The sequence below is a fragment of the Desmodus rotundus genome, chromosome 13 (genome assembly GCF_022682495.2).
Source record: "Desmodus rotundus isolate HL8 chromosome 13, HLdesRot8A.1, whole genome shotgun sequence".
Taxonomy (NCBI): Eukaryota; Metazoa; Chordata; class Mammalia; order Chiroptera; family Phyllostomidae; genus Desmodus; species Desmodus rotundus.
In genome coordinates this window covers 94,428,085-94,455,087 of record NC_071399.1, presented here as the reverse complement: position 1 = coordinate 94,455,087, position 27,003 = coordinate 94,428,085, and the positions used below count along the sequence as shown (strand labels likewise).

Sequence of the window (27,003 nt, the reverse complement as noted above, 5' to 3'; positions counted from 1 at the left end):
CCTTCCAGCAGCTATTGGGCAGCCCCCAGGGTCCAGGCAGGGTCACCCCCGTGGTTCCTTCTTCGGACTGTTAGCTGGTTCGGGGTTCATTCAGACTCAAAGTAGAAGCATCCCTGTTTCTCTACTTTAAATGTCACTTTTTAAAAGAACTGTATAAATATCACTCATCTGAAGGGAGTGGCTTTTGATTCCAAACCAGAATATCAGGGACCCTGATTTTCCTTTGCCTGCCTGTCTCCTACAGGCAGGAGGCATGGGGAACATCTTACCGATATTTTTACCCTGAAAAAGTCCTAAAAAGAACAGGCAAACTTGTATGGGAAACAGGTGAACCCTCTGTTGCGCCAGCTCCCCAGCTGTTGTCCCCAAGCCTCCTTGTTCCTGTCACCTTGGAAAAGCATCTCCACGTGGCATTTTGGGCTGCAGCCTCGGGGCCTCCGCACGCCGCGCGTGGGTGCTCTGCCACCTGGAGCTGGGCTCTTGGGCCCCTGCCGACCAGTGCCACCTTCTCAGGGCTGTGTGCACCTGACCAAGGGAACATCTTGTTTTCCCCAGCCGCGAACTTACACGGAGGAGGAGCTGAGCGCTAAGCTGACACGGCGCGTGCAGAAGGCGGCGCGGAGGCAGGCCAAGCAGGAGGAGCTGAAGCGGCTGCACCGAGCCCAGGTAACCCCAGGAGGGGCCCCAGCTCACGAGGGGGGTCACACGGCCCCATCCTCCTTCCAGCCAGCTTCGTCCCCATCCCCCTGACAAGGGAGGCTGCAGAGGACAGGGCAGAGCAGAGGCAGACGGGGCATCCCGCTGCCTGAGAGGACGGCCCCTAAGCCTCAGGCCACAAGCCCCTGGCTCACTGCAGCTGCACACAGCCTCAGCTTTGGGGGGTTGTGGGTGGAAACGGGAAGAGCCACGCTTGTGTTTCCAAGTCCTTACGGTAGAATGATCATTGCAAAGCCTCCTCCTTCAGTGGTGAGGACAGTTCTTGAGGGGCTCCATCACCTATCAGCCTCTGAGGGGTCTGGGACTTCCTCCCCATCATCAGCCCCTGTCTGCAGGCCCCCCCAGATCCCAGACCACCTGGATTGGGGGCAGGGAGACTGAAAGTAATTTCTTTACACAAAGTATTAAGAGATACCTAAATACAGTATGGTTTTTAAATGCAATCATATGTATTCAGAAAGTACACTCGTCCAAAGCTGTACACCAGTGAGACACACAAACAGCACACGCAGACACCAGCAGGTCTTCCTTCCTCTGGACCCCACGTCTCGCCGGCCCTCCTGCACATCCCCACTGGTGCTCGGGACCAGCCCCGCATACACTACCAACAGGCTCCAGCCAGTTGCCCCATTCTGGATCTGTTTTTCCCAGGGCAGAGACAGGAGGTCACCGTCAGAAAGATCCCGGGCTGTCGCACTTGAGTCCTTCCTGCAGGAGTTCACTCCACTCCTGGTGGGCTGGCCGCTCCTTGGCGCCTCGCATGCATCCTTCATGCTGATGTGCCAGGGCTTACAAGCATCCTTCACTCACAGGAGCATCTGCCTCTCTCCTCCGGGCGTCTGCAGAGCACCTGACCTCCCAGCAGCGAGGCAAGGCCAGGCTGTGAGAGACAGGCGCCCCTGTGGTTTTGTCCCCGCAGATCATCCAGCGGCAGCTGGAGCAGGTGGAGGAGCGGCAGCGGCACCTAGAGGAGAGAGGGGTCGCAGTGGAGAAGGCGCTCCGTGGGGAAGCAGGTACTGTCCGGCCTCCCAGGGCGGGCCATTCCCGGGGGAAGCCCCCGCCCACCCCCACGGTAGGGCTGGCTTTGCATCACCTCCTCTTTCTCTCAGGCAGGCGCCTCTGGGCCCCTTCGTCGCTGAGGTTGGGGGCTTCCTGGGGCTCTGGGAGAGGAAAGCCCCTCTGTGTGGGATGGCCCCTGGCCTGAGGCCTTGCCATCGGCCTGCAGGAAGGACCCCTGGTCCACGTCCTCTGTTGCTGGCAAGCGCTGGGCCTGCCCCCCTCCCCACCCCGTCACTTTCTCTAGGAGAAAAGACGTGGGGAAAGGGAGCCCGCACCACAAGGACCATCACAGAACTGCACCGGCAGGGCCTACCCGCTCCCCGCGCCACCTGCTGTCCTCAGCTCTCTGGTCCCCCTGCTGCCCTTGGCACTCACAGCAGTGTAGACGCCCCACAGAGCCCTCCACCTCCTGGGGCACAGTGCCCTGATACCTGCACTGTCCGGCCACCCAGGGCCCGTGGGCAGGCTCAGGGACTGTGGGGAGCCGGCACTGAGGGGGTGCTGGGCAGGAGCCACAAAAGCCGTGAGCCAGGTGGCTGCCGATCAAGGAGGATCTCAGCGTGCTGCATGGCAGCACCGCCACTCACCAGGGAGCCTGCGGGCGGGTTCGGCACAGTTGGGTGCAGAGAGAGCAAGGAAGTCCCTGAGTCGTCCGGAGTCCCTTTTGGTGCAAGATCTGGAAACCACCGGGCCAGCCCGGCTGCAGCCCGGCACAGGCACAGCCAGAGTTGCACGCCTCGGCCATCTCTACACAGGAAACTCGTCTCCTGCAGGGAGCACAGGCCTCTCCAGGGCACAGGGGCTGTGGCAGGCCATCTGAGAGCCCAAAGGGGAGCCAGTGGCCGCAGCCAGGAATGGGGCCCACTGCTGCCCGATGACTGACTTCCTGGTAAGCTCCCCGATGGGGTGGCCTCGTCGTGTGAGCCTGGAGTCAGACGGACTCAGGCTCTCAAGGACGGACGTTCGCCGGGGGAGTCGGGCCCAGACGTGGAAGAAGGCCTGGACAGCACAGCCTTGGCATTGGCTCCGTGCTGACCTTTGGGTGAAGAGCAGACGGGGGTGGGGGACAAGTGTGGATTCCCTGCCTCAGCCACCAAAGGAAATAAAAGACTCTGAGCCCCCATGGAGCCAGTGGGCCAGAGCGTGGCTGTGCAGCGGCTGGCCAGCTGGTCCCTGCCCTGCACACTGATGGGGCTCCTCGGTGAGGCCCTGGAGGGAGTTGGCCCAGACCTACTGGAAAGGCCCTGCCCTCGCCGCTCCCTCTTCTAGCAGAAGACCCGGGTCAGGGGCCAGGCCTGCCCTTCCTCCTGCGCCTTGCTGCAGGTGACAAAAAAGAAGTGTCTGTCGAAGTAGGGAGTGAAGGGTCACTCAGCAGGCACGCGCCCCTGCACCTCATGGTTCACAGATGTGCTCATGGAAGACGTCCTGCCTCCCCTGCACACACACAGGTGCTGAGGCTCAGGTGGGCGGCCCCGCCCCAGGGGCACCCGCCTTGGCACAGTCTGACCCTGCGAGGTGCTTCAGAGTCTCCACCACAGGCTGCCAGCGGCCGAGGTGCCAGAGGAAAGCGCGCCATTGGAGCCTGGTGTAGGTTTCCCCAAAGTCCCTCCTTCTAGGTGTTTAGATAATTCCCGTGTCATAAACACAAGCAGCCAGGATTCCCTTTAAGTCAGTGGTTTTCAACCTCGTTTTTTAGCAGCAGAACCCTTTTTACAAACAAAGTTATAAGTTCAAGTCTAACTCAAGAATAATTACTCTAGAATGTTAGTGAACGCAAGTTGGAAAATGCAGGTTTTGGTGGAGAGCCACCTCCACTCCCAGTGCGCACAAGGTGGGGACCCTCGGGACACGAGGGCGATGGCCGTGTCGGGTAGCGGTTGTAGCCGTGCCCAGAGCACTGGGGGCACGCACGATGGAGCAGCAGGGCTGGCTTCTGCAGTTAAATCGCTGACGGGTCCAGCGGCAGCCCACTCGCTTCTGAAGAGGAGACGCAGAGAAAGGCGCCCAGATGTGCAGTGACCACATGCCCGGCTCTGCTGGAGGCTGTGACATGTGAGCCACCCGCCCAGAGGACCTCGAGTGACGGGAGTGTGCTACTCACCGGAACATGGATGAAGGAACACGTGTCGCCTGCTCGGCATGTTCACAGGGAATGAAGACGCTCACTTCTTACGGAAACGCTTCGCTCCCACAGCTCCCCTTTTGTCAGAAGTCCGTGGCCCTGTCCCTGCTGGGCAGAGGTCGATCCGGAGGCCCATCAGTGTGCACTGGCTGCTCCCGGCCAGTCTGTCACTACAGCCTGAGTCCCCAGCAACGCTAATCTGCCCTGTCCCTGGGGGCCCACGTCTGGCCAACCTGCTGTTCAGTCTCACTTTGGGCGATGCTTCTAGCGCTGCGAAGGGGCACATGACCCAGTTAGCTACCCACCCTTCCAGGGAAGGCATCTGGAACGGACCTTGCTCTGGCCACTGGTCTCCCCTCTCCCCAGACACACAGACACTCAGAGCCTTCAGCCAAGGGCAGGACAGACACAGACGTGAGTCCTGTCTGGAGCACCTGGAAGCCCTTGCTGTTCCCAGACCCTGAGTCACACCTGAAGCACTGGGTCAGCCTTGAGCTGCGTTGGAAAACCACCAGGTTTGCATTCTCCTTTCTGCTGCATCCTCTCTTGAAGGGGCAGCCCTGGCAGGGAGCAGAAGGCTGCCAGGGTCAGCGTGCAGGCCGTGAGGTGCGGCACCCCGGGAGAGGGTGAATGGCCGGCATATGCTGGGTTCTGCGTGCATTTGTGACTAACTGGAAGCCCAGCCCCTTGGCCTGGCCCCGTCTCTGCATCTCAGGCGTGCAAAGCCCTGACATGCTTCTGGGGCAGCCACACACAGCTGAAAGCCAGGAATCCAGTGGCCGGCAGGCCTCCTTGAGCCTGCGGACAGTCACAGCCCGTGCCCTACTTGCTCCAGGAGGGGGCCACTGAAGCTGGGGCCCTGACCTCAGAGGGGCAGCATCTCCTTCATCGTGACCCCCCAATAAAGGGGTTCCTGCAAGGTCCGGGCGCACTCACAGTGGGGCCACACGCGAGTCCTCCAAGCGCTCTGGCTGCCTTCACACCTGCAGGCCGGAGGCCTTGCTTGGCGGTTTCAGGGTGTTTCCGTCCTGTCTCCAGCCCTGGAGCATCCAATAGTAATTGAGGAAGGAGCTGCCCCCGATCTGCCCTTGAGTGTTTTAAATCTCAGGTGAGGTCAAGTCCTAGCAGAGCTGGGATTCCCCACAAAGCCAAGGCCTTTCATCCTCACTGGTCATTGGAGGTGTCAACAACGCTGTCACCTGTGGGTTAGTGACCACCCCCCACCCCCACCCCGGCAGGAAGGGCGCAGCTCAGCACGTGTGTGTGTGTGCCCTGAGAGGTGCATGCATCCCAGCCGATCCTCTCCCTGTCTGGCTGCATCTCTGTCCCTTGCACTTCCCGTTCTTGTTTATACTGGGGGGCAGAGGGGTGGGCTGTCAGGTCCAGTAACTGTCTTCACCGGTTCCTGTTGTAGACTATTGGGGAGAGTCTTGTTACAGTGGCCTCATCGACTTGCATCTGGGTGGTATGTATGGTGGCACCTGTTGCTGACACTAACCTGCTGACCATCCCCCCAAGCTCTCCTTCCTCAGTCCCTGCTCACAAAGGGCAAAAAGCAATCAGCCCGGTAACCGAATGGCAAAGCACAGGCTCTTTTCCATCTTGACAGAGCAGCAGGGGTCCGTGCCCCCCTACCCTCCTGCCCCATGGGCTCCAGGGAAGAGCGGAAGTGGCTTCTGCTGCCCGGGGCCACCTGGGTTTCTTATGACCAAAGTTCACCTGTCCCACCAACCTCGAATCTGCACCCTGGTCCTCCTGATACCATTTTGGTGGTTTGACATCCAACACACACACACACACACACACACACACACACACACACACACACACACACACACACACCCAGCGTGACCTCACCACACGGCTTGCAGGTGGCATCCACTGGGGAGCTCACATTTCCCCCAGGAGGCCTGAGTGCATGGGGAAGTACCCCTTAGGGTTTCCACCCAACTCACCAACCTTGGGCCATGTTGACAGGTGTCAGTCACAAGGACCTTCTTCCTTCTGTCCCTCTGTCCCGGGCTGACTTTGTGGGTGAGGCCCCAAGGCCACCCCTCAGCTTCGAGACCTGGGAGCTTGTTATACATGCAGGTAGCCGCTCCCTACCCCAGGCCTGCCGAGTCAGAACCCTCGGGGGGACCCCCAGACCCTATGGAGTGAGAGGGCGCCTGCCTTAGAGGAAGTCTGGACCTGTGCTGTTATTTGTACTAGATGAGAGGGACCTGGGCCCATGAGCCTCATCTCCAGACGCTGGGCAGTCTTGCCTCTGGAAGCCGACACTGTGTCTAGAGGGGCCGCACGGCCGCCCCTGAGGTGAGCGGGGCTCTCGAGCCCCCACACCCTGGTTCGGGCAGTCTGGCCTCCCCATCCACCCAGCCAGCTCCTTGCCTACAAGTGGCCTTAAAACAAACCAGCTGGCACATACCGTTCTCTCTCGTTTCCCACCGCTGTCTCACCCGTCCCTTTAAAGTCTGAAGGCGTGGCTCTGCGGTTCCTGCCGTGAGCTGCCCAGGGAGCTGCCGGGCTCCTGGCTGCGCCTCTGGGCTGGGTATCACCGATCTCTGCCCTCTGCCTTCCGACCCCTTGGCCTATGGGTTGTTCAGGGACTTCCATGCTCATGGCCATTGAGACTGTAAAAGGGCTGATGCTTCCGCTCTGATTAACAGACCCCATTTCTTACCTAATGTCCTCTCCTGCCTCCTCCTAACAGTACCAGGGGATGTTTGTGTCGTTTCTAAGTGAATCTCAATGTGTGAAAATGTTTGTTTGTTTGTTTTAATCCAAATCTCCTGGGAGGGACTGTGACAACCCATTTCTTTAAGATTGTATCCACTCTTCCGTCCCCGTTCGCCGAGTGCCCCTGTGTGTGGTTTAGGTTTCTCTGTCCCCGTTGCATGAATGACAGGTGTTCCTCAACTCCAGCTATGAGCTTTTCAGATTTGGAATTCCAACAAATTGCAGGGGGAAAGGAAATAGATTTTTTTAAAAAGAAAGCCAGTGTGTCTTCTGAACTACGAAATGCCTGGTAATCCCTCTACTTGACTCTCACTGTCTCATCGCTCCTTCTTCAGCTCCTGTAATTTCCATGTGACAGTCGAACTTGTCCCTTGGCTTCTGACCGCCGCACGGAAGCAGGAGAGACGCCCCTCCCAGAGGGCGTCCCTGTGTTCCTGGGCGGGGGGCCCTGCTCCGGGTGGCCCCAGCAGAGCAGGTACCAGGGTAGGTCCCTTTTAGACCCTGCCAGCATTCCACCCTGGGGCTCTTGGCCATAGTCATTATTTGGGGGAAGAAATTACCCTTCTGAACCCTGAAGCCTGAAAGGTGGACCCTGATTGCTTCTCTGGTCCTGCGTCCCATCCCCGAAAGGCCACACACAGCCTGTCGCTGGGCCAGTTCCGTAGTTCACAGTTGAGCACACGAAACAGAGTTTATTCTTTTATTACTTGTTAATTATTGTATCACGTTTCCATACGAACAGCTGCACACCACGGTGGCCCCGCCCCGTACACACCTAACTTTCAGAGAACAGGAATGGCCCCGAAACGTAGCCCAAGGCCTGGATGTGATCTCTCACCGCTGCGGCAACCTGGGGTGGGAGGCACGGCTGGGCTGAGGCTGCCCCCTGCCCTCCCTCTGGGTCTTCCTGCCCTGCTCGCCACTTTGGTTTGATGTTGGCAGAGTTGGCTCATCTTTGCAGTCTGAGCCTTAACCTGGCTCTGTCTTTGCTTAGGAACTTCAGAGTCCTTGCGATTTCCCAGCACTCTCCTGTGTCTGTGTGAGGATGTACACACGTGTGTGTATAAGCGCACTTGGATGTGCTGGATCTCAAGTCTTAAATGCTGTTTTTTTCTTTCTTTTGTGTGTGTGTGTTCTTCATTTTTCTGGAGATCCATTCTGTAGTCAGTTTCATTCCCCCAATGAGTCCCCTGGCCCTGTCATCTGTATGCAGACGGGACCTCCGCACCAGTATGGTGCCAGCAGGCCGCTCTGCCGCCCGGCACCCAACCGGCCTGACCCCACCAATGGGGCCACAGTGTTTGTTGCTGTCCTGGCTTGGGACCAGCCCCTCATGTCAGGCCTGGCACCAGCGCTGAGCCAAGAGCCTTCCTGGCTGGAGGAGCGAGAACAGTTATGCATAATCTTGGTCCCCCAGACCTGGCTGATCTTCCTGTCCTCAGGCTGCACAGAAGAGAAAGTCCGTGAGAGCCCCACTCCTTACACCTGAACCTCAGGATGCTCTCTGAGCCCTGGGCAGGCAGCTTTCTGCACGTTTAACCAGGTGGGCTAACCTTGGGCCTGGAAGGGAATGTCCCTGACGTGCCTTAGGGAAAACAGAAGTCTGGTGCTGTCTGTGAAATGAAGCAGATGAACTGCCTTGCTGCAGCGCTGGGTCAGTTACCAGTGCATACAGTGGCGTGACCGCCAAGCACAAGTGTGAGGAATGGCAGTTACCGGGCAAGATGAGTTCCCCACGCGTGGCTGCCTGCAGGGACTGGCTGCTCAAGGAGGCAGAGCCTCGAACACACCTGAGGAGGAAGCACCCCTTGCCACCTAGCATACCGTGGAGGCTAAGAGGAAGCAGAATGAGAAAGAATCTCTTCCTCCCGGCAGGATTTCTCCGAAGCATCGCTGGGAGGACAGCCCTGAGCTCTGGGGTGTTTGGGAGGTGTCAGTGCCTAAGCCAGCCACAGTGTGTCGGGGGGAAGGGGGCAGTTTTGTGCCTGAAGAGGGTGCTAGTGCAGTGTTCCTGACTATTTGGAATTCTGTATTTTCATGTGGGAATGCAGGTGTAAGTGGTGGCTCAACTTGTGAAAAGTCCCCTTCATGATGCTTGTGTGCGGTGCTGAGCCCTCTGATCTCCAGCCACAGCCAGTCATCCTGTGGGAACAGCAGCAGCCTGGGCTGGGACCTCAGGGACCCGCTCGGCTCCCTCCCAGCCGGGCCCTCGCCTTGCTGGGCCAGCCACCGGCTGGACGCTGGCCCGTGGCTAGAGCAGGGCCTTGGGCCGGGCCCATCCAGGCTGTCACTGTCCTCACCTCTCCTCATGAGAAACGCACTAGACCCTTCTCCGTGCCCCAGCCTCAGGGGCACGGAGAAGGGACAGAAGTCGGACTGGGTTTGTGTGCATTTTGTGTGGACGTCCAAGCTCGGGTCCTGAGTCTTGGCTGATTGTTGGTTTCCTGTCAGCTGATAGGGTGGGGAGGGGTGTGGGACTTTGGGGTGAAGTGTCTCAGACGAAGCCTGTCGGAGGAAGATGGAAACAGAATGGACAAGTGCAGAGAAGGAGTTGCCAGAGAATCGCCCACCTTTCCCCTCAGTCGGCTCCGCAGCCTTAGGCTGCACAAGAGACAGAGCCTGGAGCGAGGCATCGCAGGCCAGGGGCAGTGTGGGAGTGTGGCAAGCACCTCAACCTGGGAGGGCAAGACCTGACCCAGGCCCCAGCTTCACGAAGTCCCCAACTGGGTCACGTCCTCTCTGGGCCTCTATGGAGACTGCAGGGCCAGGTGACTGTGCCACCCGACCAGGCCGATGTGTGACTGTCTGGCTGCAGCCAGGAGCCACTTGCCAAGAGACCCCCCTACCCCAGGAGCCTCCGTCGGTGCCTGGGGGGGGGGGGCAGACTCTCAGTTCAGCATGGGAAAGCAAGCTTGAGTTTTGGCCACATTCAGGTTCTGGGAGCCTTGGACACCTGCATCACAGGAGAAATGCTGGGGCCTATTGGGAGCCGCACAGGGAGAATCCATGACACACAGAGCCGGCTTCGCCTGGGCTCACTGCTGCCCTGGGACGAGCCGGATCGTACCTCCCTGGGCACTGCTGCTCTGCCGCTCCTCACGGAGCAGCTGTCACCTGCCCCCAGAGGTCATGGCAAGTGGTCACACTCCAGGAGGACATGCTGCTGCAGAGGAGACTGCCCGCTACCCGGGGGCGCTGGGGGTGGGGCAGGGAGGGTGGGAAGCCCCTGCCAGGACTGAGCCAGGGGTCACTGTGGAGTTGGTTTGAGAGGGTGAGACAGAGTGACTGTTACACAGGGACAGAACCCCAGCATTTAAAATTCCTGACCTTCTGTTTGCCGTGAGCTTGACACCATCTTTACCCCAGAACATGTGGACTGGGCCCATTCCTCAGAAGAGGCACCCAGACGGGGGCCTCCGCCGCCCACGCTCGCTGCAAGCTAAGGCTGTGCACAACCCCCCTGTCGGACTCAAGCTTCCCTCGGTTTGCACCCCTTGGGTTCTTGGTAAAACCGTCCTTATCAACTGTGTTTCCTGATTAAAATAGCATAGGTTATGGACATTACAGAGCGAGCAGAAAAGTCTAGAAAGCCAGAGCCACGTGGTGTGGGCTCACCAGCTCCCCTCAGGGGGCCCCCTGCCCTCAGCTCCCTGCCACAGCCGAGGTGGCGGGTCGAGGTCGCTGTTTTAGACCCTCGCTTCACCCAGTGCTGCCTGCTCTGACTTCACTTCCCGATTTCCGTTCTGAACGTTCTGCAAGGCCCTCTCATCCTCTGTCTGTGGAAGGGCCTCTGAGGGTGTGGTCGGCAAGAGAGGCCTGGAGGCTGTTCTGTGAGATGCGCGCAGGCACATCCTCCTCGCAGCACGTGTGTGTCATGTCCCTGTGCCTTGCACGCATGTGGGCGACATCTGTCCCAGGATGCGACCGGGGTGCTCAAGCATACGTGTTTCCTGGGATCTATCTGCGTGTCCTCAGCACGGACTCTGCGCTTTCGTCACAGGGAAGGCTGGAGGCGGGCCGGCAGCACAGCGTGTCTGCTGAGAGAGGAACACTCCCCGCACCCCCACGAGGCGGTGGTCGTGGCCAAGTCTGCTGAGAGCTCTGGGTGTGACCAGCATCTCACACAATTGCACCCACAGCTCTGGCTGCAGCTCTGAGTTTCACCAGAAACCAGACACGCATGCACAGCACTGTGGAGGCCACATGAGGCTCGGGAGGGAGAGGTGGGGGCCGGAGCTGCCCTGCTGCACAGCAGGGGGCCGTATGTTTGTCTGTCTAGTGGCTGGAACAGGCTCACTGCTCACACCATGTCCTCATGGTAAAGCCACCCACTCACCTGCCAGCCCCAAAGTCCCCAGGCATGTCTGCTGGGCACGCCCTGTGTGCCTCTGTGGTTCTGTGATGGTCCCTGCTGAGCTTCCCTCTCCCCCCCACCCCCGTCACCATCAGCTGTCAGCCTCCGAGGTGTCTGCGCACTGTCCTCTCCCAGCCGTCCCGTCCACGGCTGTCAGTGTTGGCATGTCCTGTCTTACAGTCCAGAGTGTGACAGCCTCTCCTGCTGTGGCATCGGACCCCTCTGTGCAGATGGGAGGAACAGGAGAAAAGGGGGGTGGCTCCCGCTGGCACATGGGGGACAGCGAATCGGACATGGGGGAGCAGCTCGGCAATCCGAGCATCGCACCTGTCAGAGCAGGGCTGCCGCCTGGCCGGCACACTGCCTCCTACGGCTGCGGCCGCGGCCTGTGGCCTGTCTGAGCTCAGCTCCATCGGAGCGTGAGGGTCTGTGAGCATGGGCGCAGGCTGGGCAGCCGCCCAGGATTACCACCTGCAAACTGAGCAGCAGGTTTGCTCCACAGAGGCCAGCAGGCCTGTCCTGGGGCTTTGGGTGTTTTTGAGGAAGGAACCCAACACCCAAAACTCAAAAGGCCCCTGTGTGGTGATGCCTGGTGCCACTGCCCCTCGGTGAGGACTGGAGGAAGGAGGAGCAGCCCCACCGGGAGCCACTCTCAGCCCGCCAGGGAGCGCGTGCACCTCAGGGGCCGCCCGAGCCGGGTCTGCATTTATTTGTCCCCATGTGGAGAAAGGACTTAACTTATGTGTAGACTTTGTCTCCCTTGCTTCTGCTTTTCCACTTCTTGTATTTTTTTCTTTTCCTCCTGTTGCTCCTTTCTCACTTTTATGCTTTTTGTCCTCTGCTTGTTTTTGTTTCACCGTCCCCCTGTCTCTCTCCACTCCCACACTCCTCTCCTCTTCCGTGTGTCTTTCTCTGTCTCCTCCTCCTCTTCCTTGTTTGGTCCTTTTTGAAGTTGAGCCCAGTGGCGGGACTCCACGGCGTAGACCTCTCTCCTTCTGCCCTTGCTGTGTCCAGGAAGGTAACGTAACCCCCCATCCCCACTGCCTCTCAAGTCGTAGCAGCACTAGTTGAAGAGGGACTCACTGCCCAGCTGTCTCTCTCTCTCTCTCTCTCTCTCTCTCTCTCTCTCTCTCTGAAACCTGAGAGCCCTCTTTCAAAACTCCATGAGTGTGCAGCAGTTTCTGACAAGGCACAGTATCCCTTGGACTGTCTCAGGGGAGGACGGGGTGTGGAGTGAAGCCAGGGGCCTCCAGGCCAAGCAGAGTCCCAGGACGTGGCTCTGCGGTCCGTGGTCGGCCTTTCCGTCCCCAGCGCAGCAGGTAGAGGGGCCAGGAGCATGGGCGGTTTGCACCGGTGGCGTCGAGGAATACTGTCCTTCAAAGACTGGTCAATGCAGATGCCCGAGTTCCTCCCCTGAACCACCATGATAGCACACTTCTCTGCCCCGTGTCTTGCCGAGTGTGTGTGTGTGTGTTTTAAGTTTGTCCAACCTGAAGTCTGTTGTGGGGATGAGACTGTCGTTGCTGAGGCATGTGGGGAGGGTGGGCAGTGTGGTCATGACTAACCCTCGCTCACCCCTCCCTCCGCTCTCATGCTGCTCACCTCTGACTCTCAATGTGCCTTTGCTCATTGGCTGTGAGCAGTGTCTACCAGCGCTCGTGAATGGTGTTTGGGCATCTCCCCGTGGGATTCGGGGTGGGGGTGGGGTGGGAGAGACCGCCTGGTGTGCTCACAGCTTGCCACTCGGACGGCTTGCATGCCTCGGGTCTCCACCTTCCGCGGGCACGTGGTGGGCACACTGTGCAGAGACGCTCAGAAAGGAGTGCATGGAACTGCCTGCGGGCTGCTTTTCCAGCCCCAGAACCAAGTCTGTCAGGGTTGGGGGGAGTGCCCAGACCCTCCAGCACCAGCACACACTCCACAGTAGCAGGCTCAGCCAGTCCTCCAGGCAGGGAGGGCGTCACCGCTGCATGCGCCCCCAGGCACTGTGCCCACATTCACTAACCCCCCGCCCCCCCCCCCCCCCCCCCCCCCCCCCGCGTACAAGCGTGGCCCCTGTTTCTGCCTCTACAGAGTGAGGCCCTTGGAAAGACTAACTGGCCTGGGCCTGTGTGTGTCGAGCAAACGACACAGTGGAAGGAGAGTTGGCTTTGATCAGTGTGCCAGGGAATCAGGTGTGGAGGCTGCAGGAAAGCCATGAGCAAGGAGCTGGACACATGAGGACTGTCCACCCAAGGGGGTGCTCCGTGTGTTCCTGAATTTGGCCATATCTAGGATAGAACATCCAACCCAGTGGCCCTAAAACACGGAGCACCTTGAAAAGTTCCCCAGTCTTAACGCCTCTTCAGCCAGGGCCCGTGGACAGGCTTCGGGGACCCCGTGAGCCCCCCCGAGGCTCCCTGTGAGGCTGTTGGGTGGGCACAGATGCGTTCCTCCCGAGGAAGAGAGCCCCTAGCTCTCCCGAGATGCCCGAAGCAGTCTGTAATGCAAACGCACCGAGGAACCGGTGCCACAGTCTGTCGTTTGCCTTCGGGCAGCACCTCAGTGGGGCTTTTGTGCTCCCTCTTTGGGTACTTGGATTCCTTAGGTCTTCTGTCCAGCCTCCTGCCACGGTCAAGCGGAGCGGGGCCAGGCTGCCCCTGGTGGTGAGGGAGGTATCAGCAGCATAGCACTGGGGCAGCTGGCGGCACCCCCAGACGCTAGCAGCTGGGCGGATCCGAGCGGTGCGCCCTCGCGTTTAGTCTGGGGTCCGCTGGTGCTGCTCTGCCCTCGGTGAGGAGCCTGGTGGCCACCCTGGGACGGACTGCCTGTCCCGTGCAGGACCCCGGGGAGAGCGTCTGGTCAGGATGAGAGGAAGGTGGATCCCCGAGGGGGCAGCACCCAGAAGGAGCTGAGGGTAGCGAGTGCAGTGTGAAAGGCCGAGTGTGGTGCACAAACTCACACCTGCCTCGGCCCGAAGGCTTAGTGTGTACAAGTGCCAAATGAATGTCAAGTGAATGAGCAAGGAAAAGAAGGGCACAGCGCTTAGCACAGACGGAGGGAAACTACTGACAGGCCCAGGACAGGCCCCAGCCCATGGAGGCCAGGTACTGAGGGGTGAGGGCCGGGCCTGGGCAGGACAAGTGGGAAGCACGGGTTCCACTAGGCCCCAGGGTGGGCATGGCCCTCTGGGGTGGCAGGCAAAATGGACCTGGCTTGGGCGGTTCCGGCAGCATCTCGCTCTGCTCTCTTTGCACATTTGCCCCAGTGCGGTGCCTCCTGCTGGCCAGGTGGACAGCGCGCCTGCCGCGCCTGACACGCCCTCCCCCTGCAGGCATGGGCAAGAAGGACGACCCCAAGCTGATGCAGGAGTGGTTCCGGCTGGTGCAGGAAAAGAACGCCATGGTGCGCTATGAGTCGGAGCTGATGATCTTGTGAGTGGCTGGGGATGGGGCAGACCCAACGGGGGTGGGGAAGGGCATGAGCTTGGTGCCTCTCACGGCAGGAGTACAGCTCTGTCCTAACTTAGGGGGTGAGGAGACGGGGTCCCCAAGTCACTGCTGCTTGTCTCCCTCTCTGTCCCCACCTCCCAGTGCCCGGGAGCTGGAACTGGAGGACCGGCAGAGCCGGCTGCAACAGGAGCTCCGGGAGCGGATGGCCGTGGAAGGTAAGAGGGATGAGGGTAGGCCACCCCGGAAAGGCTGGGTGTGGGCCTGCGGCCTCCCGCCCCGCAGGCCTGACGCCACTGCCACTGCCGCTGCCCAGACCACCTGAAGACGGAGGAGGAGCTGTCGGAGGAGAAGAGGATCCTGAACGAGATGCTGGAGGTGGTGGAGCAGAGGGACGCCCTGGTGGCCCTCCTGGAGGAGCAGCGGCTACGGGAGAAGGAGGAGGACCGGGACCTGGAGGCTGCCATGTTGTCCAAGGGTTTCAGCCTGAACTGGTCCTGAGCTCCTGCCACACACGCTGGCTGGTCCGTGGCCTACTCCGGCCCAGCTGGGCCCTGCAGACCACCCAGGCCCGAGAGCCGAGCAGGCCGGTGCCTCCTGGGCGTCCACGGGCCTCTCAAGCAGCAGTCAGGCATCTGTGCGGCGCAGAGCCCGGGTGGAGGTGATTGCCCGCGGCGGCTCTGCCTCCTTCAGGAGACTTGCCTGACTTCCGCCCCAGGGAGTGAAGGTCACGGGGCGGTGGTGCCACTCGGGTGGAAGAAAGGACTACGCGGTCCCCCTGGATGCGCAGGGACCGGTGTCCCTTCATGTGCAGCCATGGGCGACAAGAGAAGGAAGCAGCTCCCTCTGTCAAACCCATAGCCGCCAGGGTGCACCCCACGCAGAGGAGGGGCCTGTCTTCACGGCCCCAAAGTGCCACCAAAGAAATGAAGGAGACAGCCAAGGAAGCTGCCTGTGAACTAAGACCAGTAGGGGCCACGGCCAGTCAGCGTGCCGCTGCCCCATGTCACTGGGAAGCTGAGGGGCCCCATGGCCCAGTTCAACATGCAAGTAAGCAGGACCCACAAGGGCCCTGCTCCCAGCCCCGCACCACACACTGGACTCCACGTGGCCAAATGCCCCAGGCCTGTCTCTGACTGTGGCCTGAGGCCTGTGTATTGCTGCATTTTGCTTTTAATTCACGACCATTTGAACACTGGAAAATCCTGACTCGGCGATGTGTCAGGCCCCGAGGACGGAGCGGCGTGAGGCTGCTGTCCCGGGCGGGAGTCACCCTCCCGGTGTTTTCCTGCGTTTGCACATTGAAATGAAGCTGACAATCCAGCAAGACACTCAGACGCTTCAGACTCTTTTTGTCAATTATTTTTTTAATACTTGAAAAAGAAAGACTTCCTTTTTATATCTTTATTAGGGACACTGATCACCTGGCACCTGGTGTGGGGGCAACAGGCGTCCCCAGTTGCTGCCTGTGTGCTGGTTACACCGTCTGTTGATTACCCTTCCTTACAGCACCCCGGTTTGGGGGCTCCACTCCCAGCGCCTCCGTCCCCTCCACCCGGCACCCTGTCCTCACGCTGGCGCCAAACTTGGTGCCGACACCACCCACCTGTCAGGAAGACATTTTAGCTCAGTGTGCGGCCGCCCGTCTTTCCCAGTGGGAACCCCGGCTCTGCAGGACCCATTTCCTTCTCTGTTTTTGGTGCCAGGGTTTTTCACCTCCTGCAACATGTTTATTGGAGGAAGTTGGGGTTAGGCCCTCTTGCAGACTGGCTGACCCCGTGCCTGGTGAGCCCACCTGATTGGGATTCCCTCTTCCCAGCTTCAGATCCAACCAGAGAGACAAGCAGGTGGGGGCCAACCTATCGGGGTTCAGGTTGGTTTCTCCAGGCCAGACCCCTCAGTTCCTAGGTCTTGGTGGGGAGACACGAGGTGATTCCTTACCGCTCAGCCACAGTCTGAGGAAGCCTGGGGCAGCGTGGCACCACTTGGCCATCCACAGAAGTAGCCCACCGGTGTGAGGCCAGTCGGGGGGGTCCTCCAGCCAACTCCCGTGCAGAGTGGCCAACGTTCAGAGAGCTGAGCCCAGCAGCTTGTCCAAGCCACCTGAGGTCAGGCAGCCCGGGCATCTGTGCTGACCTCGGACTTCCATGGGGAACCACACTGTGCCTCACCGTGAACGTTTGTCCTCGCCGCGGAAGAGCAGAGCGCCTGTCTTACCCCTCACATCACCCCAGCGCTGCCACCCCTCCTGTGGGTGGCCGGGGTGCCGCCAGCCGCCTCCACAGGTCTGCCTCCCACCCTGCTTGCTGCGAGGCTGACAGACTTCCATTTTTAGTCTCTTAAAAGGGGAGAGGAGGGTATTCTAGATTCCATCCTTAAAACCCAGTCTTCCGTCAAATTGGACCTAGGACAGGACCTTTGTCGACAGCCCGTGTGGCCTTTTGCAGACCCTCCACCTCTTGGAGGCTCGGAGCCTGGCTGCACCCTGGGAGAGTCACCGCCCCACCCCCATGGCAGGGACGCCGTGTGCAGAGCAGTGGAAGGGACGTGGCCAGAGTGGCCCCCTGAGTGGCCTAATGCCACGGGATGTGAGGTGTTGCTGTCTGCCCATGCTGCCAGCCCAAGCTCTCCCCTCTGGAATGCACACTGCTTCCTCCCATCCCTGGAGCAGGGCTGAGGACTTCGCCGAGAAGCTCTAAAAACCCATGAGCCTGTACAGGGTTCCCCAGCACTCCACTCCCACACGACACTCTTTTTAAAGCTCCCGTTTTATAACCACTAGTTTCCAGTTTATTTAGAGCCCTGGCGACGTGCCGCATGATGTGTTTTCCAGCTCTGGAAGTGCATGCATGCAGCTCCAGGCAGGTCCTCCTCCTGAGGGGTAGGTCCCCTTGAAGGCCGGGAACAGGACAGACGTTTTTTGGAAATGCCCGAGGCCAAGTAGGCCCAGACATGGCCAACACCATGGGTGGCTGCCGTGCCCCCTCCCAAGCCTGAGTTGCCGTGGTGGGGGGCCGAGAGCAGGTCCTCGCCCTGCTCATGGGGTGTGTCAGGCCTTTGCCCCAGGAGCCAGCTTCCAGCTTCTTTGACCAGCAGTGACAGATGACTCTTCCAAAAGAAATTTTTCAGTGGAGCAGGAAGTGAACTGAAAGAAAAACATTTCTAAAGTGGTAACAACTGAGCTACAAAGGGGAATGGGCCATTTTGTGCGCAATAAATGTTTTCAGAGAAATGCAGCGTGTGTGAAGTCATTGTGCCAGACCCACCCCACCCCTACCCATCTTCCCCAGTAGCTGGTGCCGGTGCGAGTCCTTTCGTTGTGTCTGGTGCGGGTGTGCGTGTATGCAAGGTCGTTACGGAAGAGGTGGGTTTTCGTCCATATTACCCCAGCTCAGCCGTCCACTGTTACCACTAGAGAAAATGTCAGAAGCAACACAAGGTGGTGAGAAGCTGCTCCTCGAGGAGGCAGCCCAACACAAAGTTGTAAACATACCCCAAACATTGAGATTTTTTGTGGTTACGTGTTGCGATATATTCCATGTGTGGTCCAAGACAACTTCTTCCTCCAGTGTGGCCCAGAGACGCTAAAGGTTGGACATCCCTGAGTGAGTTCACAGCCGGAGTGGCCCTGTGTCCCCACAGCAGCCGGCCGGCCTGGCTCTGGCCTGAGAGCCAGCCCTGTGGGGCCCGAGGCCCCCGTCAGCGTCCCCAAGGACGTCTTGGGCCTTGGCGTCTGGGCCTTGGGGAGCCAACATCACCCGCCTCTAGTGGACACTCCCCAAGAGGGAAGGTGATTGTCCTGGAAATGCTCCACTCTTGGCTACAAGAAGCCCCCCGGCTGCTTTTCCTGATAGAGGCGCGGTGGCTGCCCCCTCCCCTGGTGTGCTGGCCAGGCAGGAAAACTGGGCTTGTCCCAAAGGCACAGTACTTCCCTCGGGGGCAGAGACAAGAGCAGCACGGTGACTGATGGGTGCCAGTGAGCCTTGCCCAGCCTGGAGGTCAGCCGGCTCAACTGCCAGCTGTCCCAGAGAGAAGGAAAGAGCCTGTGGATGCCAAATACCGCATCTTAGCTGGTATGCACGCACCTTGGCCCCAGTTACTGGAAGGAAAAAGGCTGGGTGCGTGGGCCTGTAGGGAAGAAGAGGCATTTGGAAGTGCTGTGTGGCCGGTCCCGGTCACTTCTTGTCCCTCCAAGTACCCCCTGGGTTGGAACTGGATGCAGGCAGGGTTTGACTGCAGATCAGGAAGCCCCCGTGGCAGGAAATGGGGGCTGTGGGTTTGGGCCGGGCACGTCCTCCCTCTCTAAGAAACAGCCGCATCTGAATCCCGCTGTCCGGTCACAGAAGTCAGAGTGGAAAATGGTGAAGGGAGAGAATGTGCCATTTTATTTCACTTCCTGAGCTACTGGACTGGCCCACAGAAGGCAACCCTGCCCCTCTCTGTCACTACACAGAAGGCCTTCTCCCCACCAGCTCAGTGAGGAGCCTCCCCAAACCCCTGCTGCTGCGGATCTTCACTGGGCAGAGCTTTGTGGCAGCCCCAACCCCGTCTCCTGCCCTGTGCTGGAGCCACGTGAGCTGGCTGCCTCGGCCTGAGAAGCCCCGTGCCAGGACAGCCAGGGAAGGGGAGACGGTGTGCTGTGACACACACATGCCCGTGCGCACACGTACACACCCGCTCCTTCCATGCCCCGCATGGCCTTTCTGGACAGAGTGGATCCGCCATGGGCCAGGGTGGGACCCGCTGTGCTGGTGGCCCAAGCCAGGCAGGATCCAAGTTGAGGGTCTTCCTGCCACTGTCAGCAACCTGGGCCCAGAAGGCCGTAGCCATGCCGACCCATCTCCAGGGTAGGTGGACAGCACGTCCCCCGGGCCCAGGAAAAGGGGCCTCCAGAGCAGAGCTGACTCGCTCACATGGCTCCCGTGGAACAAGGGCAGGCTGCTGATGTCTGACTACATCGGGGAGAGCGGCAGGGGCGTGAGGCGTGGTACTTGTCCCTGCCTCTCCCCACTGCAGACATGGCCTTGGGCACCTTCCTCCATCTCACCTGGGGCTGGGGCCCCTGGGACCAGTCTGGGGGGACCACACATTTTAAGGGCTTCGGACTAGAATTAGGGCCAGTGTTGGTGCAGACGCCCTTCATGGCAGAACTGACACCCATCTTGAAGAACGGCAAGAAGGCCCGGGGGGGTGAGGTGGGAGTGGGTGGTGGGAGATCCTAGTGCCACCAGGGCTGGCTCCCAGCCACCCAAGGTCATCTTGGGTCCCGGGCATTTATTGTTCTTTATTTTAAATGTTGTGCCGGCCCTGGCTGGTGTGGCTCAGTGGATTTAGCTCGGGCCTACAAACCCAAGGGTCACCAGTTCAATTCCTAGTCAGGTCACATGTCTGGGGGCGTACAAGAGGCAACCACGCATAGATGTTTCTCTCCCTCCCTCCCTTCCCCTCTCTAAAATAAATAAATAAAATCTTAAAAAAAAAGTTGCGCCAAATCCTCTGTTCAGGAACTAACTTACTGGACACAGGTCACTGCAGACGGGCAAGGGTCCCAGAACATCAGCTGGGCTGCCGCTGGCTGCAGGCCTGGGGCTGGACATGGGTCAGCACTCTTGGCCCATAGGGACGCCTCCGGCTTTTTCCTGCTGCCTCCCCTCAGCCCAGAGGAGGAGCCACGGCTGGCGGTCCCAGGGTGTCTCTCCAGAGGAGCCGCCCGGTGCCTGAAAGACAGGAAAGCAGCCCTGGGGTCCCGCCATGTTCTCCTGGGGGATAAACATGTAGCAGGAGCACGGAGAAAGGACCAAGTTTCAGGAGGAGGGAAGTGCCTCTCCGTGCCAACGTGGCTCTGGTTCCACAGAAACTGGGACAGGCACTGCCGACTCCGTCCACGACTTCAAGTCATGTGAGCCACGGCAAGAGACACACATACTGAGAGTGCCTTTCTCCCGTGGCATGGGGCGGGTGCGCACCATGCACCCTCCCCTGTTCGCCCTTGTGTGGCCAACACCCAAAAGAAAGTCAGTCCTTACTTTTTTCTTCGTTGTGGAAGAGGGTCATTTGCCCCCACGACAAGCAACTTCACTCCCTCAGCGGCACAGGATGGGCCTTCCCCCCTGGGCCCAGCGCCAGGTCCACCTGCCCACCAGGCCAGGCACAGGCCCACCCGGTGGCCTCCGCAGTGTGTATCCCCAGAGGTGACAGAGCCCTTCTCCCACTCCTGACCTGCTCTGCGGGGCAGTGAGAACGCTCCTCCTCCCCTTCCCCAGCAGGCAGCGAGGGCTGCAGGTTTGGGTCCAGACCACGTGGAAAGCCAGAGTCATGTCTCAGCGGGTTGGAATCTCTTTGCTGGTCTTGCCTCCGATTTGTAGAAAACGCTACTCCTGCGATGGCACAATAAAGCAAAGTGGGCATGTCTACGTCCTGGTGGGATGGAGTGGGCAGAAACATTGTCTTCTTTCCCCAGCTTTCTGCCCAGGCGGAGGACAGCCATGGCCCCATCAGCACGAAGCCCTTCACCTGCCCCCAGCGTGACCTGGTGGGATCAGCCAGTGCCTGCTCCCCAGGCTCCAGGGAGCGGACGCTATCAGATGCCCTGAGCAGGGTGCAGCCCACCAGAGCTTGGGTGACGGGGGTGCCTGTCGGCCTCTGGGGCTGTGGCAGCCTGGCCTCCCTGCAGCCCCACCTGCCAGTGTCTGCTGCCATCGGGTGCAGGAGAGAGGGGCTGGTGAAGAAGTTAATGTTTAAAACCAGTGAAGCATCAGAACAATGTCCGCCCCCAGCCTCCTCACCCCAAACCCCACGCTGTCCTCTGGAGGAGTGCTCCAAGGACGCCCAGGAAGGACCAACCACTCTCTGGGACAGGCCAAGGCCGCCTGGGGGAGCAGGGAGAAGCCATCTGCCCTGCCCAGCAGGCTAGTGACTGAGGGGGATGCCAGCACCACCCCATACGCGGCAGTGGGACCTGCGCCTGAGGAACACTCAGGCCTTGGATGGAGAGGTGTGGCTGGGTCTCCAGGTACCCAAGAACCTCCCGAGACTTTGAGGGCTGAGCTGCGAGCTCACCAGGGAGGGAGCCAGCACCACTGTGCAGTATGGGGTCTGCAGCCCAACCCGGCACCCTGCAGTGGGGCTTGGTCCCAGGGGTTTGGGTGGGTCCACCAATTCAAACATTTCCCATCCTTCTCTTCTTCCAGGCCAACAGTGATCTCTGCTCAGCCCCCCTCTGCTTGTCCTTATCTCCTGCCTCCACCCAGGAGAAAGTTCTTTTTTTTTTTTTTTTTTTAAGATTTTATTTATTTATTTTTAGAGAGAAGGGAGGGAGAAAGAGAGGGAAAGAAACATCCATGTGTGGTTGCCTCTCACGCCCCGCACTGGGAAACTGGCCTACAACCCAGGCATGTGCCCTGACTGGGAATTGAACCAGCGACCCTTTGGTTCACAGGCCCGAACTCAATCCACTGAGCCACACCAGCCAGGGCCAGGAGAAAGTTCTTTATCGGAGGCCACTGGCCTCGTGAAATGAGCTGGGGACCAGGACTCCAGTCTGGCACGTGGCCCCAGCTTGGCCACCTCCTGGCTGGTGGACCCTGGAAGCGGGAAGATAGCACCCACTCTGCCCGGGAAGTGGTGTGGGGCTGACAGGAGCTCAGAGACGTCGTGGGCTCTCAGTCTGTGGGCACTGGGCCAGCCCTCTGGCCACTGCATCACATGCTGCCCGCAGCGCCACCTACTCCATCCTCCCCTCAGGACCGAATGGGGCCCCTGACCACAAGCAGATTTGTCCCCGTCCCCAGCGCTCGTGCCAAGAACCAGCAGCAGCTGCTGGAGCCTGGTTTCCAGGAAATCAGTGACACAGCGCTTGTATGAAAGAAAGAAACCAGGGGCTGGCTGGGATGCAGGGAAATCCAGCTTCAGAATGAAGAGCCAGAAACTTCATGTGACTGAGGCAAGGTCTCGGGCCCTTGGGGTTCACGCCCAGACTTCTGCTCCTCCTAGCCGCAGGGCCAGCCCTGGGGGCACAAGGCCACCAAGTCCCACACAGGCCACAAGCACCCTCCCTCCTAGCATACCCATCCCTCCCTCTAAAGAATCAACGGCCCCAGGACCTCCCCTGGGCTCAGCTGACTCCTCAGAGCTCCTTCCTGAAGGGCAGGAATGAGATGCGGCAGGTGTGGGAGCCCCACAGCCTGGCCCACCCTGGGGGCCCCACTCTGGCAGCCCCCACCTTCCCTGCCCAGGAAGCCCCCGCCCATCTCCTTCTTTGGAGCCCATTCTGAGCAGAGCCACTCTGTTCCGATTCCGTGGGTGAAGGAAACCACCCCAGCAACGCTGGTTGTTGGCCCAGAGAGAAAGGTCCAGGGGGAACACCTGTGTGAGGTGAGGTCGGAAACTTCAGGTTGGTGGTTTAGTGCTGAGTCACAGCTGGGCCACAGCCCGCCCCTCACAGCTGCCCTAGGACTGGGAGACACAGGCAGGCCCCCTGCTCAGGGCAGCTCATCACAGGCCCCCAGCCAGATGGGGCCATTGCTCCCCCTCCTCCCCAGAGGACTTGTTCTCTTTCCCTCTCTCCTCCCAAACCCACCTGTCCCCCAGGCTCACAGCCCCCTGGGTGACTGTGCAAACAGCACTGAGTGTGGGGAACGTCAGGCGTGCCCACACAGTAAAGTATGAAACCCAGGCTCTTACTTGTTTTGCAAGACTTTATTCAAATGAATGACATACGACACACCTATCAGGGTGGTTGCCTCTGAGGGAGAAGGGACGGAAAAGGGAAGGGAAGAGGATAAATAAACTGATGACGAGAACTTTGCTAAGAACCAGAGGCGTGACTTATCCAGTCCACTGCACTGGAGATTTTTTTTAAAAGAAGAATAAAAGGAAACACTAATTTTTTTTCACTCTAAAGCATGAATACATGATTTTTAAACAAGCTACAGCCCTGGCCAATAGCTCAGCTGGTTGGGTGTTGTCTTGTGAACCAATATTTCCCTCTCCCCCTTCCCTTCCCTCTAGAAGCAAAAGTAAAACATCCTCAGGTGAGGATTAAAAATAATTAAAATAAAATAAGACAAGCTTACCTAGTGATTAGGAGATCGTTCAGGCTCAAAGTTCGGGCTGGGCCAGGGTCAGGGAGGCCAAGAAGAGCCGGGAAGCCCCACACCACATCTGCCTCTCCACCTGCAATGCAACAGGCGTTCTTGGTGCATCTTCCCAAACCAGTGTTCAGCCATAAGCGGTCCTCACACCAGAATACCTTCAGCACCTCGATCCGCCAAGTCAGCCTTGAACAGGCACTGCGGATGGAGCGGCCTGGGGGTGCCCTGCTGACAGGGCTGGGGGCCACACGCGGGTGGTGCCTGAGGCTGGGGGTTCAGTTTCCCTGCAGGCCTGGGTGTGGGCCTGAGCAGGACCTGGCCCTGGGCCCAAGCCTGGACAGGCCAGGTCCTAACAGGAGTTTGGGGGAGCCCAACACTGCTCCCCATAAGTCAGCAGGCACCGAGGCAAAAGACAGACTATGAGGAGAACACTCAGGGACCCAGGCCTGAGGAGAAGCGAAAGATTTGAGTTTTGCTAGAAAAGGGCGAGCTTTCCCTTGAGGACAGGGCAGCAGCAGAAGATCAGGGCAAGGCAGGTTCCTAGGGACAGGTGAAATGATGGAAGTGTCACCAGAGCTGCCATAAGAAAGTGCACAGACCCGATGGCTTAGAGGACAGAAGTCCCAGATGGAGGTGGTGTTGGGCGCTTTCTCCCGAGGCCACTCTGCTCAGCGTGTGGACAGGGCCTCCTCCCTGTGCCCTCACCTGGCCCTTCCTCTGTGTGTGTCTGCGTCCTGCCCCGTTCCCATAAGGACAACACTTGGACCGGATCAGGGCCCACTCTAACGACCTCATTTAACCCCACTGACTCCTGTGAAGGCCCCGTCCCCAAAAGCACTCACACTCTGGGAGGCCAGGGGTTAGTGCTCCAACACGTGAATTTGGGGGAGACAATTCAGCCCCTTACAGTGGACTTTAGGAAAAACCTTTTAGAAACGAAGCTCCTCAGAAATGTTTTTGAAAATGCCAGGCTGTTTCTGCTGCAATAAAGAGAACTTAGGCTGGTGGGGGTAGGGGGTGCTTCCCACAAGGATGGGGCCTCCCCACCAGCAGAGCGGGGACCTCAGGGAAAGGGGAAACTGAGGTTCTGACTGCTCAGCCAGCTGCACCCTCTCAGCGAAAACCTCATGGGGTTTGCATCCTGTTTTCATTACCAAGAACATTATTCTCTCGTTTATTTATTTATGTATTTACTTCATTTTGAATTATCATTTTTACATATAGTAAAATTCATCTTTTAGTGCACAGTTCTGTGAGAGTTCTTATAGTTTTTTTTTTTAAGATTATTTATTTATTTATTTTTAGAGAGAGGGAAAGAGAAGGCGAAAGAGAGGGAGGGAAATATCCATGTGTGGTTGCCTGTCAGGCGCCCCTTACTGGGGACCTGGACCACAACCCAGGCATGAGCCCTGACTGGGAATCAAACTTGCGACCCTTTGGTTCACAGGCTGGCACTCAATCCACTGAGCCACACAGGCCAGGGCAAGTTCTTATACTTTTGACAAAAGTACACAGCTGTGTAACCATCAGCACAATCAGGACATAGACGTGTTCCATCTCCCCCAGAATTTCCCTGTTCTCCCATAGCCGTTCCCCCTTCCAATCTGTGGTAGCCACTAATCTGTTTTCTGACCCTATGGCCTTTTCGAGAAGCATCCTTCTCTCTTAATTTACAAACAACGCCGACAGATTTTAAAGCCCAAAGCATAAGAGGAGCAGCAAATCAGAACCAGGGGACTGGACTCGGGAGAAACTACCCCGACCACAAGAAGCTCTTGAGAAACTTGCAACAAGCTGGTTCCAAGTGCAGACCAAGTGGTAGAAACCCCGCCCTGCATGACAGGGTCAGTGGGGCCACACTGTTTAGGATAAGATCCGAAGCTGTTCACCCAGGCTCCACAGCCTCCCTCCGACCCTCGCCTGCGATGCCCCAGCTGCGAGCCCCTCTCCGCCTTGGGACCCTGGCAGTACATGTGCCCTGGGCCCCCAACGGTCTTCCCCTGTTGCCAGGTCTGGTCCCTTCGACCTTAGCCACCGGCTTAGAGACGACCTTCTCAGACCCGGGTCTCAGCCACCAGTCCCTCGCCCTCACGGTGCCCTTTGATCTGCTGTCCAGCACCCGCCCCACCCGGCCTTCTCGTCCACACGTTCGTTCCGTTTGCAGAGCACCCTGAGCACCAGGTACTGTTTTCGGCACCAGGCAGGCAAGGCGCTTGAGTAAAGCAAGTTATTGACCTCCTCACAGAGTTCTTTCCAGGGAGGGGAGACCGTCCAGCACAAAGGAGTAATTGCAGAATGCTCCCGGTTGTGCCACGGAAACAGAGCAGGCCCGGAGCCCCAGGCTGCTGGGCCGAAGCAGAGTAACAAGGCGCGGCGGTAGGAGCTGCGCTCCCAGAGGGGGCGCGTGCACAAGACTTCGTGGGTCAGTGAAAGGCCTGGGAGACCATCATCTGACCTGTAAAGAGGGAAAGAATACGGGAAGCCTGGTGGTGGTGCGAGAGTTGGCAGGGGAGCCCCAGGAGGTGGGGCAGCTGGTGGGAGGGCGCAGCCGTGCGGCCACGTGGGGAAGCGAGCAGTTTCTCACGAAGTCAGCACTCCCCAACCCTAGACCAAGCGGTTCCGCTCTTCTGTGCCACACGCAAGAGGAGTGAAGACGCGTCCACAGAAAGGTTTGTAGGACGACGTGCAAGGCAGCGTTGTTGCCACCCGGCGTTCACAGAGGCGGGAGCAGCCCGGAGACGCAGTGTGCAGGGCGTGGCTTTGTCACCGTGACTCCCAGGCCTAGAGTAATGAAACGACGTCCAGAGTCCTGTTCAGGAACACAGGGAAGCGTGCCGTCTGCCACTCGGCCTGGAGTGGCGCAGTCGGCAGCAGCAGGGTCAGGAAAGCCGAGTGGGGGGTCGGGGGGAAGGGGTACCCGCTGCGTGCATTGGTTACAAGCCCAACCCCTCTGGCAGCCCGCGCACAGCTTCTTGGGGGACACGAGGTGGTCGGGCTGGTCCACACACAGTACAAGCAGAGCATTTAGGGTTTCCTGATGTACTAAAGGGACGAGAGCGTCGAGGCTAGAAGCGACTGACCGCTTACGTGGGGGCTCGGCTGCCCACTGAGGAGTGTCTGTTCTGGGAGAGCACAGCGCTCTCCTGCCCCTCGGGTCCCTCTCACTCCTCCGCAGGGCAGCGTGCGGTGCACGGACCACTGCCCAGTCATTCGGTCGCTGGCATCAGGCATCCTAATGAGTACTGTGCCCTTCACACTGTGAACCCCTAGAAAGAAGACACATGCCAAGAAGTGCTCCTGTGCTCAAGTTTAAAAAAAACAACGACAACAAAATCCACAGCCTAGAGGCTGTCTCCCCACAAAGGCCTCCCACAAACCGTGCTGAGAGAGCAACCCGCCCTGTATTCCTACTGCCTGAGCAGCCTTTCTAATAGGAGCTCCTGGGATCCTGTTTCAACCAATCGGAGTGAGGCTTTCCCCATCCAATCAGAGCTG

The 27,003-nt window shown here is 59.1% G+C and overlaps 1 protein-coding gene across 20 annotated transcripts in view; it reads left to right on the top strand.

The window, feature by feature from the left end:
* The window catches only part of MICAL3 (microtubule associated monooxygenase, calponin and LIM domain containing 3), a 134,436-nt gene extending 116,788 nt beyond the window's left edge, over positions 1–17,648 (top strand). For 14 of the 20 annotated variants that reach the window (XM_053916665.2, XM_071220222.1, XM_053916668.2 and 11 more), the window contains 6 exons: positions 556–666; positions 1,637–1,730; positions 11,941–12,006; positions 14,302–14,401; positions 14,561–14,634; positions 14,733–17,648. In XM_053916665.2, the coding sequence (XP_053772640.1) occupies positions 556–666; positions 1,637–1,730; positions 11,941–12,006; positions 14,302–14,401; positions 14,561–14,634; positions 14,733–14,917 (630 nt within the window). In that variant the 3' untranslated portion in view covers positions 14,918–17,648. Of the gene's footprint in view, positions 1–555; positions 667–1,636; positions 1,731–5,312; positions 5,364–11,940; positions 12,007–14,235; positions 14,402–14,560; positions 14,635–14,732 lie in introns of all 20 variants that reach the window. The other 6 variants (XM_053916658.2, XM_053916666.2, XM_053916663.2 and 3 more) reach the window with 3 other exon arrangements.
* Positions 17,649–27,003: the final 9,355 nt, after the last annotated feature.